The 17,695-nt window shown below is 39.8% G+C and overlaps 1 protein-coding gene across 1 annotated transcript in view; it reads right to left on the reverse strand.

The window, feature by feature from the left end:
* ythdc2 (YTH domain containing 2) overlaps positions 1 to 13,928 on the reverse strand; it is a gene marked incomplete at both ends in the record, with an annotated part of 75,303 nt that extends 61,375 nt beyond the window's left edge. The window contains 4 exons of the mRNA XM_079751144.1: positions 750 to 949; positions 8,374 to 8,567; positions 13,582 to 13,672; positions 13,766 to 13,928. Coding sequence (XP_079607270.1) covers positions 750 to 949; positions 8,374 to 8,567; positions 13,582 to 13,672; positions 13,766 to 13,928 — 648 coding nt within the window. The remainder of the gene's footprint in view (positions 1 to 749; positions 950 to 8,373; positions 8,568 to 13,581; positions 13,673 to 13,765) is intronic.
* Between the last annotated feature and the right edge of the window lie 3,767 nt (positions 13,929 to 17,695).

A 17,695-nucleotide genomic window follows, 5' to 3' on the forward strand; every position in this document is an offset into this window, starting at 1 on the left:
TCTCATCATCCGAAAGAAAACTTGATGAGGTAGTATTGGATTACATGATGTCATAGCTTCTTGGCACATACCACCTACCGTAGTTGCAACCAGGTAGCAACGCACATTTGAAAGAAATCGTTTGAATGCAATGTACAATTTTACCACTAGATGGGAGTAATTCCTACAGTGTCCCTTTAAGCCTTGGCCAATAGTGCTCATTATCAATAGGCCTCTGTCAGGTTCTTTCTGAAAACAACATACCCAAATTAAATAGAGTATCTATAGATATAGATATCTCCACAACAACAAAGGTTCCAATGTGTTATCTTGGTACCAAAATATGTGATATTGTTGTGCAAACAAAATATCCAATGTAGATGCTACTGGGTCACGGGCTAGAGTGAATAAAGGCAGAATTTTACTAAAAGACAGCATAAAGAAGGATTTGATTTAAATAGATGTTAAATTGGCTATTATATGATAACTGTGGGTTTTATGGGATCAAATACAACATTGAGGACAAAAAAATGAAGGAAAGACATAATATTTGGTTGTAATTATGAAAAGTGGAGTTTGTACTTGATAGTTTTAGTCCTCTAGCTCAGCAGTTTTGGTCACAGAGTGATCGATTTGGACACCTGGAACGGCCCTTTTTTGGTATGAAAATTTTTGGTCAGTTGAATCTGTATTATTATAATAATCAGTCTGTGTGTTACACAGGAGCTCAATTTGCAATGTGATTCTTGACATGCGGTTTACTGTTTTACCTGTGTTGTTTTCCCGGAGCCGGTCTCTCCCACCACCACAACCACACTGTTTTCCTTCACTAGCCTGAGGATCTTTTCCCGGTATGCATGTAAAGGGAGGGAGCCATGTTGGTCGTCCAGCGCAGAGGAAACTGCTTTTTGGGGCACCTGTGGAACGCCATTGTTTAGCCGGCCACTTCTATTCTTGCCCTGGCTTCCATCTACAAAGGGGATAATAAATGAGAAGATGTTGATCAAACTATACAGCAGAAAAATATGAAAACATTTGTTGATTAACCTCTTTATCCCGAAATAACCTGTATCTGGGGTAAAGCCCCTCCCCCACAATTGCAAAGAAGTTTTAAGGCATTTAAAATCATGAGAAAGCAGTCATGTGAAACATCCCTAAAAAGATAAGGTTTGATCACAAGTTGGTTTCACTACGAGTTATAGCGCTGCCTGTGGTCATAATGAGACAAAACTTTTTGGAGACCTCCGTACATCCGGTCTACATAAGCTAATTTCAGTCAACTCCCGAGTGCTTAGGTTTGGAGTGGTTGATTTAGCGTTTTTGACCGATTTACTTTCAATAATTAATAATTATATATATATTATTAATAAAATAAAAAGTCAGCAATGTTTGGTTCCTAAATGTAGATCCTCATTTACCAGTAGCTATTTTTTCAGAAATAATGATAAGAGACAAAGGAAAAAAGAAAGTGGCACTTTCCTTTTAGTTCAGCGCTCCGTTGACTCAATGAGCTTTGGCGCCGTGAGCCGCCCGGATGCTTGTTCTTAACATGGTACAGCCTAGTGCTAGTACTACTACTAAACTGTTCTTAACGTGGTACAGCCTAGTGCTAGTACTGCTACTAAACTGTTCTTAACGTGGTACAGCCTAGCGCTAGTACTGCTACTAAACTGTTCTTAACATGGTACAGCCTAGTGCTAGTACTGCTACTAAACTGTTCTTAACCTCTTAAACCCAACATGTGCTGTAAACAGCTGTAAACAGCACCACCATGCTCCAACATGTCCATGGTGCATACCCACGTAACGGGAAGAAGCTCGGCTAAAAGCCCATGATAACCATTTTTACCTAAACAAAACACAATTCTAACACCAAGCAACTAAATGAGCCCGTAGCAGAACACGCAAAACGTGCATGCGCGCATACTGGCCGCAGCCGATTTCGCTACTTCATGCCACCCAAACAAACTATATGTCATATGAAAGCTGCTCCACGGATTCCAATGATATCACTCTCATCACTCTACGACGAAAACTCACTGAACTAGCAGCCAAAGAAGAGCAAAATAAACAAATAAAAAATGTTATACAGTGTGATACTTTTGATTGGCGAATGGTGTTTTTTTACATGGATTTGGGTCCCTCGATTTGACTGTCCCTCGACCCTATTGGCTCTGACGGTTTGGTAGAGGGGTCAATCATCCAAATTGACCAATGCATACCTAATATATCTTCCCGCGTTTGACTGGAAGGTCAGCATAATTCGCGCAAGAAGCGCCGAGAACATTCTCAGAGCAGACACTCGCTCGGCTAGATAGAGACATACGCTCCTACAACACGCTTCTTACAACGTTTGCATTCCTAGTTAGCTAGTAGTTAGCTAGTTATTTTGTATTTTCTTGCCTTTTTTTTCCATTTGTTATTCTTTTCAAATCAATAATGGCAGGCAGGAGAAAGACCTCCTCATCTGACGACAGTGACTTGCTGTTGCCAGAACTGGACACGGATTAATTGTACTGCAGGAAGTGCCAGGTCCCTTTGTGCTTCACTTCCAGAAAGAACTGCTACCAGCAGTGGCATGACAGCCCTTAGTGTATATAGTTTTTTAGTTAGTTAGTTATATTTGTTCAAAGTTGCTGCCAGCGTATATATATATATATATATATATATCCCTAGTTATTGTAGTCTTTAGCTGTGTTTTTACCTTTGTTTTTACAGTTTGGTTTTATTATATGTTGTTCTCAAATATATCTGCTCCAGCTGGAGTCAAACTTCATTTCGATTGTATGGTTTTCTTTGACATGGGAAATGTATAGAGGTCTGGGTGAATTGAATCACAACAAGTCAAAACTGTTGAATTTGGATGTAATGAATACCTATAGTGATATGTCAGTGAAATAAAATTAGTTTTACAGTCTGGTACCTTAGAAAGGTCAAATGACACTGATGGTGCCCAAAAGTGCCCAAATGGCCCCATTTAGTCCACCTGGTCCTACCTGTACTACAACCTCTCTAAAATCACTTTATTCACTTTATAAGCATTTATCCTGGAACAGGGTACTCATCAGATGTTGTTATATGTTTCCCTAAAGGTTCTGCGCTACTATCCCATAGTTTCAAGGTGGTATTCACTCTAAATAATGTGTTTTCTCTAGGCAAAAATTGAAAATTGACATTTCTTACTATGTTCTAGCTGAATTTACTGAATTTACAGTAACATCTGTATTGATTCTGACACTTCTGCAGCCACCTCACAGGCAGGGCCGTGTCTAACGAATGGGCTGACCGGGCTGTAGCCCCAGGCCTCGCCGCTAGGGGGGCCTCCGGTCGCTGAAGGTGAAATGACAAAAATCCATAAAAAAAAACGAGCGAAAATGCCGGGCCAAAGGAAACACGAGAGCGGAGCAAAAAAACGAAAATTAGATGAAATAAAAAAGGAAAGAGCGAAAGAATTATTACAGAAAACACCCAAATTAACCAACATGTGGAGGAGTAATCAGCCCGCTGTAGCAGCTACCACCAACAAAGATACAACTGTCAGTGACGGAGAGCAGCCAACCACCGCTAGCCAACTAACCAGCCCAACTAGCCAGTCTGCTAGCAATAGTGCTACAATCTCTGAGGAAACAAGGGATGGAGAAGAAGCAGTGGGTAATGTAGCAGATGAGCCTGTTGATTCTGAGGCTGGGGCGAAAACAGATATATCAACAGACATTGCCTGCTGGGGAGAAGTTAATGAGGAGACGCAAAGCTATTGGGTCGGAAAGGGAATTGAAGCACCTACACAATGTCAACATAAAGATGTCGATTTTTCGGCTTCTGAAAGGAGCTATAAAAATCAGAAGCGATGTCTGAGCAAAACATTGTTCTGTCGCTCGCTCAGAAATGGAGAGAAGGTGGCAAGAGAATGGGTGTCTTACTCCCCATCTACTGGAAATGTGTTTTGTTTTTTTTGCAAACTATTCAGTAACGATTCGTCCGCTTTCAAGCACGGATTCTCTGATTGGAAACACTCAGTTGACCGAGTCGAGATGCACGAAGTGGGTCAGCCCCACAGAAAGGCTGTTCTTACTTGGCTTGCGCGCACCTAGGTGCGTGGGATCGACGCGGGCCTGCAGGATCAACTGAAAGATGAGGGGAATTACTGGAAGGAGGTATTGAGGAGAGTTGTGGCCGTGATAAAATTTCTGTCAGAGCGTGGGCTCGCTTTCAGGGGAGAAAATGAAACACTGGGCTCAGTGCACAACGGCAATTATTTGGGCATCTTAGAGTTGCTGGCCAAGTTTGACCCTTTTTTGGATGAACACTTAAAACGTTTTGGAAACAAGGGGCGGGGGACACCCTCATATTTGTCATCGACTGTATGCACTGAGTTTATTGCACTCATGGGCCAGCGAGTACAATCAGAGATAATAATGCAGCTTCGACACGCAAAGTATTTTTCACTTATTGTGGATTCTACACCGGATTTGAGTCACACTGACCAACTAACATTTGTGGTGCGTTACGTGTCTCAGGAGGGCAAGATCTTTGAGAGATTTTTGAAATTTCTGCCCATTTTTAGCCATACAGGCGAGTCCCTTTTTGACTCAGTCACAGATGCGCTGCAGGACATGCACATAGACATTAAAAATTGCAGGGGACAGTGCTATGACAACGCGTCTAACATGGCAGGTGCATACAAGGGATTGCGTGCCCGAATTCAGGAAATAAACCCACTTGCTGATTGGATTCCATGAGCGGCCCACTCCCTGAACCTTGTTGGGGTCTGTAGTGTGGATTGTTGCTGTGACGCCAGCTCTTTTTTTAGGCTAGTTCAATCCATCTTCACTTTTTTCTCAGCTTCGCCTAGCCGCTGGAAAATATTAATGGATGGACTGGAGTCTAACGAGAACAAGCGCATGGAGATGGTCAAGGGACTTTCATCGACGCGATGGGCAGCACACGCCCGGGCTACAAAAGCTCTCCGTTTAAATTTCAAAAATATCCACGACACTTTAAACGAGATAGCAGAAGACGACCATCAGAAATCAGCCGCACGAGATGAGGCGAAGTCTCTAGCAAAAAAATTGAATAGATTCGAGACAGCATTCCTCGCCATCATATGGGATACCATGCTGCAAAGATTTGACATCACAAGCAGGGCCCTGCAGAAGGTGGAGTTGGACCTAGTTACTGCTGTGGAATTGCTCCAGTCCCTCATAGACTTTGTGTCCAATTTACGCTCCCAGTACAAACACTTGGAATCCCAGGCCAAATCACTATCACTGTCACAGCAGTACACTGTGACTCGACAGGTGAAGCGCACCACCCCGGCTGATGACACAGACGAACCAACCCTTGTGTCCAATGCGGGAGAAAATCGCTTTCGGGAGACATTCTTTGTCATCATAGACAAACTGATCAGTGCATTACAACAGAGACACGCAGTGTACAAAAAAACGTCCACCTACTTCGGATTTCTAACGCAACTGGACACATTGTCTCTCAGTGAAATATGCGAGAAAAGCGTCAACCTGCAGGCAAAATACCACGAAGACCTGGCTGATGATTTCCCTGATGAACTAGGACAGTTTTTGCATTTCGCAAAAGTCTCCACTGTAAACAGGCAGCCGATGAACCTACTGTCATTCATTCGAGAAAGGAATCTACAACAAGTTTTTCCAAATGTCGACATAGCACTGCGGATCTACCTTACATTGCCTGTCAGCAATGCCAGCGGGAGAGGTCATTTTCCAAACTTGGAATTATCAAGAACAGGCTGAGAACGATGGAGGAGAAACTTAACAATCTGACTTTAATGTCAATTGAGCACGACATGCTGGCCCAAATGGACTTTGAGGAGCTCATTAATGATTTTGCACGGAAGAAGAGCAGAAGACGGACCTTCTGAAGTCCCTTGGTGAGTCATGTTTGCCGCGGCGGCCTCCTCTATATGACCCAGCCCCATTAATGTGTAAAATAGTTTTAGCTTGTTTGTGTGCACATTTCAAACAGTTCACCCCAAATATGTTGCATCGTACATTCCTGCCTGTCTTCTTGCTTGGGGTTTGTTGTGCGTAACCGGACATGTAGCCTACCAGGGCGTTACTCCCGGAGTAAATTAACCATTCAATGCCCAAACCGTTTGAGCCATAGCCGGGGCCTTCATTGACCTTTGTTTAATAGCCTACAATAGGCCCTACATTGTTTTATAGTTTTTGATGAGTTTACAAAAACAGGATGCATTTCTATAAATTAAGTAACTTTCAAAAAACAGTTCATTTATGTTGTCTGGGCCTAACTTGCTGTACTTGATAGCAAATGCATTGTAGGGCCTATTACTTTTTCTGTAATGATTTGCCAAAGTCACCGAATCACCAATTTCATACTTTCTTTTTTCCTACATTTTCAAGTAGGCCAATTCAGATACATTTTGTTTCCCAATCCTCATTCTGTCAGCTTTGTCAACACTACTGCAATTATAATAAAGCTACCCTTGAATTGAAATGAATTTAATTAAATTGAAATCATATTACCAGTTCACTTTAAATAGTCTGTCATAGATTGGTAGGCCTACTGTGTACGCTGATGTGTTAGTGGGTTTGTGTGAGGTCATGCGTCAGAACATCATGATATGAAGGGCCTCACCCGGGTAATTAGCCCCGGGCCTCAGAAAGTGTTAATCCGGCCCTGCTCACAGGTGTTACCTTCTTTTTGTAACCCAACTTTATTCATATAACCCTTGTAGTTGTAGAGGCATACTCATTTTGGGCATGTCATTTCGGGCAGGAGGCCTGTGAAATAGGCCTAGGGCTTAACAGGTTAATGTGGTACAGCATAGTGCTAGTACTACAACTAAACTGTTCTTAACGTGGTACAGCATAGTGCTAGTACTACTACTAAACTGTTCTTAACGTGGTACAGCATAGTGCTAGTACTACTACTAAACTGTTCTTAACGTGGTACAGCATAGTGCTAGTACTACTACTAAACTGTTCTTAACGTGGTACAGCATAGTGCTAGTACTACTAATAATCTGTTCTTAAAGTGGTACAGCGTACTGCTAGTACTAATACTAAACTGTTCTTCATGTGGTACAGGATAGTGCTAGCACTACTGCTACACTATTCATCTTCTCCTTTGAACGATGACTCTACTCAGGGCTCCAGACTAAAATTTACACTGTGGCCCCCAACTGGAAATTTTAGGGGCACAACCAGAAATCTTAGGGGCGCACACTGTAAATCAACATGCCATACAAATATTCACATTTCTCCTAATTTTCACTGTATTACTGAAAAATATTTTGATAAAAGATGCAGAAATTACAATGTGCTGTTTCAAATTCACGGGAATGCGCCCGCTTGTCGTCATGCCGCTTGACAGGACGCTGCGCCTCCTGTCTGCCCGCTCGCCTCTCCATTGAGAATGCAGCAGGCGCGACAAATGCCTTCTGTGTGAAAAGCCCTTTATGGGAACCAGTGGTCATGAAACGGTGAAAAACAATGTACTGTGTCGGACATGGGTCAGGTCGGACACCAGAACAGCGTGGGTCGCGGTCACGGGTTTTGCAATTGCGAGCGACGCTTCTCCGGTGCTGGATATGCTATTCAGTAGCGGAGGAGTCAACTAAGCAATCTAAAGCCCCACGCCAAACACCAGATATTGTACTTTCCCGGCTTTCCATCTAATGAGTCTAATTTTCCTTCGGGTGCGGGTCGGGCGTTGATATCAGTTTATAGCGGGTCTGGTTGGGTGCGGAATGTAATTCGCGCTACTGTCGAAACACGGGTCGGATGCAGTTTTACGGGTAAGGGCGGGTAAGGGTTTGCAAAATTACACCTGTGCAGGACTCTGAATAGAACTGGCACACTTGCCAAAGGTCGGAAGTATGAGTCTTTGCTTGCTCATTGTTCAAATGCACGTAGCAGGTTGTCAAATCTTTCTCCTTCTCACGTTTACGCGCTCGATAATCTTTAGGACCCTCCCCCTCCACACATTAGCCACTAACAGTGGCCATCCCCTATCCTTCTCATATTCATTGGCCTGCCAGATTCCGGATTTACTGACGCGGCCCTTCCACGTTTAGCATGTCAAAATAGAAAAATAAAAAAGGGACAATTTACTGGTCGCACATATGCACGACCAGACGTACAATTCAATCGCACTCTCAAATTTTGGTCGCAAAATGCAAACATTTGTTCGCAGTCTGGAACCCCCTGCTACTATTCCAATTTTAGCGTACAGCCTTAAGCCACTGCTTATAAATGGTGAATGGTGTTTGCCTTCATGGAATCAGCCTGTGAGTTCTTGTCGCTCAGATAGCACATTATCTGAACACTGATCGGTCAAGGTCGGTATGCAAATAATCCTCCACCTTTGTGCTGTGGCACCAGCGAGGCTAACCACTAACCTGCAGCTGTAGCAGATGGGCTGAATTCTGAGGTCACTTGAAGGTCGGCGCGATCCTTATTGTTGACGGGATATCTCTGGAGCAGGCGGCATAAGGCATGCACAGAATTGGGAGACATTTTTAATGTCATGGCAGACTGGAGGGCTGTCAAACTGTTCTTCTTCCAGACAGTAAGGAAACGGCTTGGTCCCTCCCTAAAACAAATAGTAGCATAGTAGCATTAAAGCAGCATAAGAGCATGTCCCAATGCAAATTCCAAGAGGTTTGAACAACATAAACCAATCATCAAAAAAGCCCCACACTAGTAATACAGCATTCTAATGGTGAGTTCTCAACTGGAGCATTAAGACCGATGGCAAATTGTCAATTATTCACTTCAACAGCAGAAGCGTGTACGCAAACTTTTCTATCAGGGAATACTTAGATACTTTTTCACAACCATTCAATGTCATCGCAATATCTGAAACCTGGATCAATAAGGACAGAGAACTGGACTTTAACATGGATGGTTATGAACTTAGTTATACAAATAGACTAAATAAAGGAGGAGGAGGAGTAGCCATATCTGTGGACAATATATTAAACTTCAAGGTGCTGGACAATATGACAACAGTAGGGGACAATGTTTTGGAATGCATATCAATAGAAATCTGCAAAGAAAAAAATAATAATCTGATTAGTTGTTTATATAGGGCACCTGGCTCTAATATAGAGGTTTTTAAAGACTGGATGGAAGACATTTTCTCCAACAAGGGTAACAAAAACATTTTTTCATTTGTTGAGACTTCAATATTGACCTACTTAATACAAATAAACACAAAATGACAGATGAATTTATAAACACAATGTACAGCATGAGCTACTATCCCGTCATTACCAGACCTAGCAGAATCACATCACATTGTGCCACTCTCATAGACAATATATTCACTGACGACATTGAAAACAGTACACAGTACACACCCGTCCTTACCAGACCTAGCAGAATCACATCACATTGTGCCACTCTAATAGACTATATATTCACTGACGACATTGAAAACAGTACACTAAGCGGACTATTGATGAATGATATAACCGACCACCTACCAGTTTTTACAGTTTATGACAGGAACTATAAGAACAATAAGCCAGTCAAAAATAAAGAATACAGACGAGTTATATCTGAAGAATCGATGATTGCTTTTAAAAATGAACTGCTGGCACAGAACTGGAATGAAATGTATCAGAAAATAGACTTAACCGTTAATAGACATTAACGGTGCATATAAAAAATTCTCAGAATATTCAAAACATTATACAATAAAAACTGTCCAATAACACAATAAACAAGAAACATTAAATACTCTTAATGTCCATGGATCACGAAGGGTCTACAAAATGCCTGTAAAAAGAAAAATACACGGTACCAAAATTTTATAAGGCTGAAAACTGAAGATGCTGAGAACAAATATAAAACATTTAAAAATAAGTTAAGTACAATTATAAGAACTAATAAAAAAAGACTACTATAGGAATATATTGGAAAAGAAAAAAAACTATATTAAAGGAATATGGAACATACTGAACAGTGTTAAAAAAAATGGTTCTGGACTCCTAATTACCCTAAGTATTTTTTGGTTGATGAAAAGGAGGAGTACAATATGGATGTTGTGGCCAACTGCTTTAACTAGTCTTTTGTTAATATTGGTCTGGACCTAGCAAGAAAAATTCCTTATCAAGGGACATCTGAGCTAAATATGGAAAAATCAATTAGTAGAAATGAGTTCTCTATGTTTCTCACAGCAGTGGATGAATGGGAAATTGTTGATATTGTTTTGCATTGTAAGGGTAAAAAATCTAATGATTGTGATGAGATAGATATGATTGTGGTAAAAAAAAGTGATTGATGGAATAACAAAACCATTCACATACATCTGTAACTTATCATTCCAAACTGGTACATTTCCAAACAAAAGCAAAAGCCATACCTCTGTACAAATCTGGGAACCCACACTACTTCACAAATTACAGACCGATCTCATTATTACCACGATTCTCCAAAATTCTTGAAAAACTATTCAATAATCGATTCAAAAAAATAGATAAACACAAACTGCTCACTGATAATCAATACAGATTTACATCAATGGCTTTATTAGATTCAATTGAAGAAATCACAAATTATATAGACCAAAAACAACAATCAGTAGGGATATTCATAGATCTAAAAAAAGCATTTCACACAATAAATCATGACAGATTAAGAAAAAAACTGTAACGTTACGGCATCAGGGGTATAGTGGGCAACTGGGTGAGGAGTTATTTGAGTGACAGGCAACAATTTGTGACACTTGGTGATTGCTCCTCTGTGTTTGGACATTGATTGTGGTGTCCCCCAGAAGTCAGTGTTGGGGCCAAATTTTAAATTACATTTGTATCTAATATGTTGAAACTTATATTGTTTGCTGACGATACAAATATATTTTTTTCAGGTGATGATTTAGATCAATTAGTAGAGGTGATCAATATAGAAATTAGAAAATTAAAATTATGGTTTGATATTAAAATTATTATTTAATATAAAATTAAATTATATTAAATTATTGTTAAACTTAAAATGAAGAAATAAAGATACAGATTGATGGCGTAGACATTGAACGAGTTGGTCAAATACAATTCCTCTGTGAAACAATTGATGAGAAACTAAACTGGAAATCTCACATAAAACATATACACTCCAAGTTGTCAAGAATCATTGCAGTATTCTATAAAGCTAAACAGGCTCTGGATCAAAAATCACTACACATCCTCTATTGTTCACTGGTTTCACCTTATTTAAGTTACTGTGGAGGTTTGGGCCAATAATTATAAAAGTACATTACATTCACTGTTTATTCTGCAGAAAAGAGCTATATAGACCATTTTCAATGCTGGGTATAGGGATCATACGTTTATTGTTTTATTTATTTAGCTATTTATTTATTCTTTTTTTGTATGTTTTTTTAAATAATTTTTTGGGGAATTTCAGAATTCAATTATAGTTTTGATACTAAAATATATCAATAGTGAGATAATATACATGAATGTTTTTTTTATATATTATATATTTGACATACAATACAAGTATATATTTGATATGAACATACAATTAACACATTTTATTTTTAGAAAATGATATATTTGGATACGTTGAAAAAATAATATATATATCAAGATATGTATAATTAATAATAATAAATGAAAATGTTATTAATAATTATTATAGTGACTAAGGAAGCTTAATTACAATGAGTTACGGAGAAGGGGTGGGATTAAATAAGTGTAAACTTCTTCACACTCCTTTTCAAACACGTAGTTACAATTATCAAGCATTTGTCATTCATGTATCTAACTATGCATTCTATTTTGTGTAACATCATTATTTTCTGTATGATATTTTCTGTTTTCTTTTACATGTTCGAAATAAATTTCAATCAATCAGCAATCAATCAGTTCCAGATGCCTAGTACACAGACCGCACGAATCTCCCAGCTTTCTTGCAGCATTTCACAGAGTAACGACTATTTTGGTCGGTCCCTCTTGGAATTTTGAGAGTCTACCGAGTTCAGTGAGGCTGACAGTACGTTTCCACAACAAAAATGCTGCGCCCGTAATGAGATTTACTTTCTTTGTATTTGTACCACGTTGGTCATTTTAATGTTGATTTTAAATGCTCTTCCACACTTGATTACATTGCTACTTTATTCCGGTCACCAATTTGTGCATTGCACGGTCTTGCTATGCATGCAATACAATGTAAAGTTGTGTTGTTTGTTTTCGAGCTGGTTTGTAACTAACAATAACAATTGTTAGAGGTTCAAGAGGTTAATGTAACTAACAATAACAATGACTAGCCAATGACATGACACAATCGCAAAGAAAAACGGGAACACTACAAGTACTACGAGCCAGGAAATTACGTCGCAAGAACAACTCGTGCGGGTGGTGTACGAGGCATCTTGAACACACCATAATTGTGGCAATCTATTCTTTCTTTGTTTTATTCATAAGGGGCTGCATAAAATGTATGGGATATGGTAACTCTCCCACATTGTAGTAGAGAGTACATATGGTGAAATAAATCGATATAAATTATAGTAAAACTTGATAGTGTAGAGCAGCAAAATGGGTATTTTAACCCCGTTTTGTAAAAAAAAATTGAAACGTGGTATCTGGGCCTTATTTGACATGCTGAATATTTATGCATCGATCCTTCCATCGGGATGGATTTTGCTGTCCCTTGAAAGTTTTCAAAAACCTTCAACAAAGTCGTAAAAACTGACCCGTAAACAAATACTACTTTATACTTAAACTTATGGTAATATTTGGGTTTTATATTCTATAAAAAGTGCCTGCGTTAAAGGCAAAATAAAATATTATGCAAATTACCTGCCATTGTTCAACCAAGTCTGCTTCAGAGAACCCCAAAGCCTTAAATGTTTAGTGCCCATCATGGACCTCCCCCTTAGGTAATAGGGAATCTTTTGATAGCTAACAAACTAGTCACAGGGTCAATTTCTAATTACCCCTGGCGATCTCCAAGCAATTTTTTACAATGGAAGTCAAAGGGGAAAAAAACTTTGACTTCAACAGTTCCTAGAAACAGCGCATAAACAGGTATCAATAACGTAAAGGATCTTAAACGGCACAGAATCATTTTCTTAAGAAACATCCTATTTATATATATTTCAATATTAAACAGTTCGGATCGGCTGATTACACATTCAAAATATTTTTTATTGGCCTAATAAACCCTTATTACTGCTTCCCTACATAACCCACAATACTTTTCAGCATCAGCATCAGGGATGCCAGTGTTGCCATGGCTATCTATAGAGAGGAGTGTCAAAGCCCGACCTAAGATTGATACCTCAGCATAGTGGACCACTTAGTTCTCCACCTTGAAACTGCGCTTGAAGTTCAAACTATTTAAAAATTTGACCCCAGTTGACACTGAGCACAAATCAGCTTTGTTTAACATTTTAAAAAAAACAGCGGCATCCAAATGCCAACAGTTTGGTCAATATCTAAACAAAACTGATCGAGTTGAGATCATCGTCGGATGGCAATATTCTGAAACACAACATGGCTTCCAGTATCTTTCTTTTTCGATTTCCTCTATTTTTATATTGTTAATGGCAGTTATACATTCTGAGGACCAACAAAAACTTGAAACAATACTCATACCCTTTGCTTTTGGACATGAATCCCCAGGACACCACCAAACGGTGGATGTAGGCCCTCTCAGTGCTCGACAGGGAAGATGGAAACTCCATTTCTGATGAGAGAAGAACATTTAGATCATAAGAGAAAGAGAAATGTGCAAATGTGAAAATTCAATTTGTATAGAGATTTATTTGAAATAAAATACCTCTCTGTTTACTGTAGTGAAACCTGTCCAATGAGGTGTTGACAGCCCTCTTAACTTCCTCATCCAACACAATAACTTTGGGCAGATTGCTTTCAGAAACCAATACAGGCAGCTTACACCTGGTTCTGGCTGGTGGAGGTGGCATCATCCTCGGCAGTGGCATTATATCTACAGGATGGATGGACAATGTTAACAAAATACAAGTAAGAATATTGAATGCATTTCATCATTCTCCCTTAACCAAGTTACAAAGTCTGAGCGAATAAATACACAATCGCACATTTTAAAATTAAATAGAATGCGGGTAGAAAGTATTGTGTGGAATATTCCACATGAGGGCGGGTGAGGTGAAACACAACGTGCCAGGGCGGAAGAGCTGTGGCTGTAGAGCCACAGCGCTGTCTAGGCTACCTAGCAAATCTTGCTACCAAGTGGTTCGGCGCATGCGTGTGGTTCTACGCATGCATGAAAAAGTAGTTAAGTTACTGTATTAACGTGCTACTTACTTTGTAACGCGTTACACACAATACTGTCTACCGGCCACGCCGGTCTCACGGTAACGTCAAAATCCATACCGTAGCGCAAATTCACACTGGTGTACTTTCTATACCGTTTATACCGTACACCCCTATGTCATATATTGTGTGTGTGTGTATGTATAGTGTTTCATATAGAGTATAGCGTTGTCATCGACATGGTACGTTCCTGACTGTAATCACCACGTAAATTGTTACTTGTTTTTTTAATATTTCAGTTACATATTTCATTCAACATTATGCAGTGTTTCCCCTATATGCACCTAGCAGCATGACCGCCGCTGTTGAATTTCTTTTTTTTAACAAGAGGAGAGGAGAGCGTCAGCTTATCTCTTTTAAATACGAATCTTATATTATTTGGCGCTTTGCAAATAATATAACATCCCGTGCGCTACGGACGCTGGATATGCGCTTCATATCCAGGTCAGTTCATACACTTGTGAGTAAAGCATACAAACAAAGAGTAGAGGAGAGGAGAGCTCCGTCTTATCTCTTTAAAAAAAGAATGTTATATTATTTTGCGCTACGGACGCTTCATATCAAGGTCAATTCACACACCTGAGTAAAGCATATAAACAGAGAGAAGAGGAGAGCTCCGTCTTCTCTTTAGAACAAATATTATTTTGCGCTACGGACCCTTCATATCCAGGTAAATTCACACACCTGTGAGTAAAGCATATAAACGGAGAGGAACTTCCGTAAAGTTGGAAATAAATTGGCAGATTCTGAGTTTGCAGTTCAATAGATCATCAGTGAAACATCGTTGCGACACAATTGACACCTCAAGCTAAATGAGTGACCTAGAGAACCATCTACAACATTGATTTCATCCAAACGAGCCGTCTTTACCGAACTGTGAATTGCATTGGCTTCTATGAGCTGTCGGCGTTCAGCTGCGAGCTTAGGGACCATCTGCAAAGTGCAAACCTGAAATGGTACCACAAATGGTAAAATTCCAAAGGCGTCGCCATTATTGACTCTACAGTCCTAAAGCTCGTTCCATAGAGGCATGGCCTCTTTATGGTCCTACTACAACCTTTAGTTTTAAAAGACACATCTCTTCTTATTTTTGAGGATTTTTTATTCAGGAACAATTTCAATAGCGTTGCCATTATTGACTAGCCTGGCTCCGCCTACCTAAGTACTTCCGCTCAATTTTAATTTCCCTTCAGTACTACGTCTGGGTCTGCGGTATGTTAGTGGGTTTTCTCCGTCCAAATTTTGTGCGTCCAATTAGTGAACAGAGGGAGTGGCTGCGGTCTTCAATGAGGGTTTCAGTTCGAACGGATATTGTTTTGAACAGTATCACAGATGTAGGGCTGTGCAATTAATCACATTTTGATCACGATTTCGATTCTTGGGTCAAACGATCTCCAAATTAATAAAATTGAGTTGGAACCATTCTTTTGGAATTTTCCGTTGTCTATGAGGTTTCGTGAAAGAGACGCGCATGCGCAATTCAGTCCCTGCCAAAGAGCATTCAACGCGGCCCCGCAAGCTGTGTGTGTGGCGACCTTATTCAGAAAACAGGGCGATAGAGATGGCAGAGGGAGGACAGCCGCGTTTACTCGATAAAAAGGGTAAAACAAGTTCTCTAATATGGTAGCACTTCGGATTCAAAGAAGCCGACGAGGCACAAGCCCACACAATGTGCAAAAAGTGCTACAATGTTATATCTGCACCCCTTGGAAACACGACAAACTTGTTTAATCACCTAAGGCCCCGTCCACACTTACCCGGGTAAATCTACAAACGCATAAATATTTATCTGTTCAGCCCTTCCGTCCACACTAAAACTGAGAATTCCGACACTGAAAACGTTGCTTTTCGAAAACGATCGCTGAGGTGGATAAATGTGAAAACGCTGGGTTCACGTTGTAGTGTGGACAGGGTAGACGGAGGCTTCCAGAAACGATGACGTTCGGTTGCCATGACACTGTGCCATGACGCTGCCACAAGCTTGCGCTCGAGACCGAGACGCTCATCAAAAAAATTGCAGGTGAAATGCAAATGATGATCTCTCTGTACAATGTACTAATTTATCTCCAGATACAACTCGACATATTGGCTCAAACATATTCCTTGCTTCAACGCCGGAAGCGAGCGCTGTACTTGATGTTCTTAAGTGATGGTAAAAAACCCGAAAGACGGCAGTTCAAAGCGTACTTGGAGTGGCGTTTCTGGACAAGACCAGGTCAAAAATGATTAACCAGCTGATCAACTGTAAATATCAGCTGATCGCGCGCCTGTAACCTAAACAGAGAGGTGTGGCGGAGTTGCGTAACCATGACAAACAACTGTTTATCAAAATAATTTCAGTTTGGAACGTGGATGCAAAACATTCCGAAAACGATAGGACGGAGATCGTTTTCATTGCGGATGTGCATTTTTACATTTACCCGGGTTAGTGTGGACGGGGCCTGAGACGCAATCACAAAGTCGCTAACGACGAATTGGCAAAGAAACAAAAGCACAAGACCACAACCCCGACGACAGCAGGACAGACGTCGATTACAACCGATTGTTCTGTCTTATTTAATTTTCTACAATATTTATTTTATTCATTGAAAGTTTTATAGAATTTACAGAACAGCTGGATACATATTTATTTTTACATTATTTTCAATTTGAACATTTTCTATATTTTTATTTGAACAGTTTGTGTACTGTGTCGTTTAAGAATTTTGAAAACTCAGTTACCATGTTTTTCTTTTTAAATGCCGAATAAATGCATTTCATTTTCAAACTCAAAAAGAATCGGTTGAAGAATAGTGATTACAATCTTGACCAAAAAAATCGTGATTCAATTTTTTCCCAAAATCGAGCAGCCCTACACCGATGCATTATTCATTATTTTTTTGTATTGATGGAAGTATGTCTTCTTTCCCTACGGGAGTTTTGTACTTTCTTAATTCATAATAATTAAAAAATAATTCTCTTTTTCTTTTTTTATACATTGGCAGTCATGGCGGGGCCCTATTGTTATTAAGGCTGGGGGAAACACTGGGGAGAGGGGAGGAAGTGGGAAGATGCATTGGTTGGAGGCACAGACCTTTTCGATTGTTGTATTTGTGTTATGGGATTTTACAGTATAGGGTGGTTGTTGATATAATATATTTTTTGTTAAATAAATGTAAATAATTGTTTTTAAGATTATACATGTATTATGTTCAATCTCTCCATATTTCCCCTGCTCATTACTGTGCACAAATATACTGTATGTACACCCTTATGGTGCCGGCAGACACATAGAAACCTCCCGGCAGGGTGCGCTTTGCACCTCCACTGCTGCAACTCCATCCTAGGGGAAACACTGTTATGCATTGTATTCCTAGCTTTAATGCTACCAAAATTACAGAAAAGCACTGCTTGTAATATCTCTTATATTTGTACT

This window comes from Pollachius pollachius (assembly GCF_949987615.1).
Source record: "Pollachius pollachius genome assembly, chromosome: 14".
NCBI classification, from domain to species: Eukaryota; Metazoa; Chordata; class Actinopteri; order Gadiformes; family Gadidae; genus Pollachius; species Pollachius pollachius.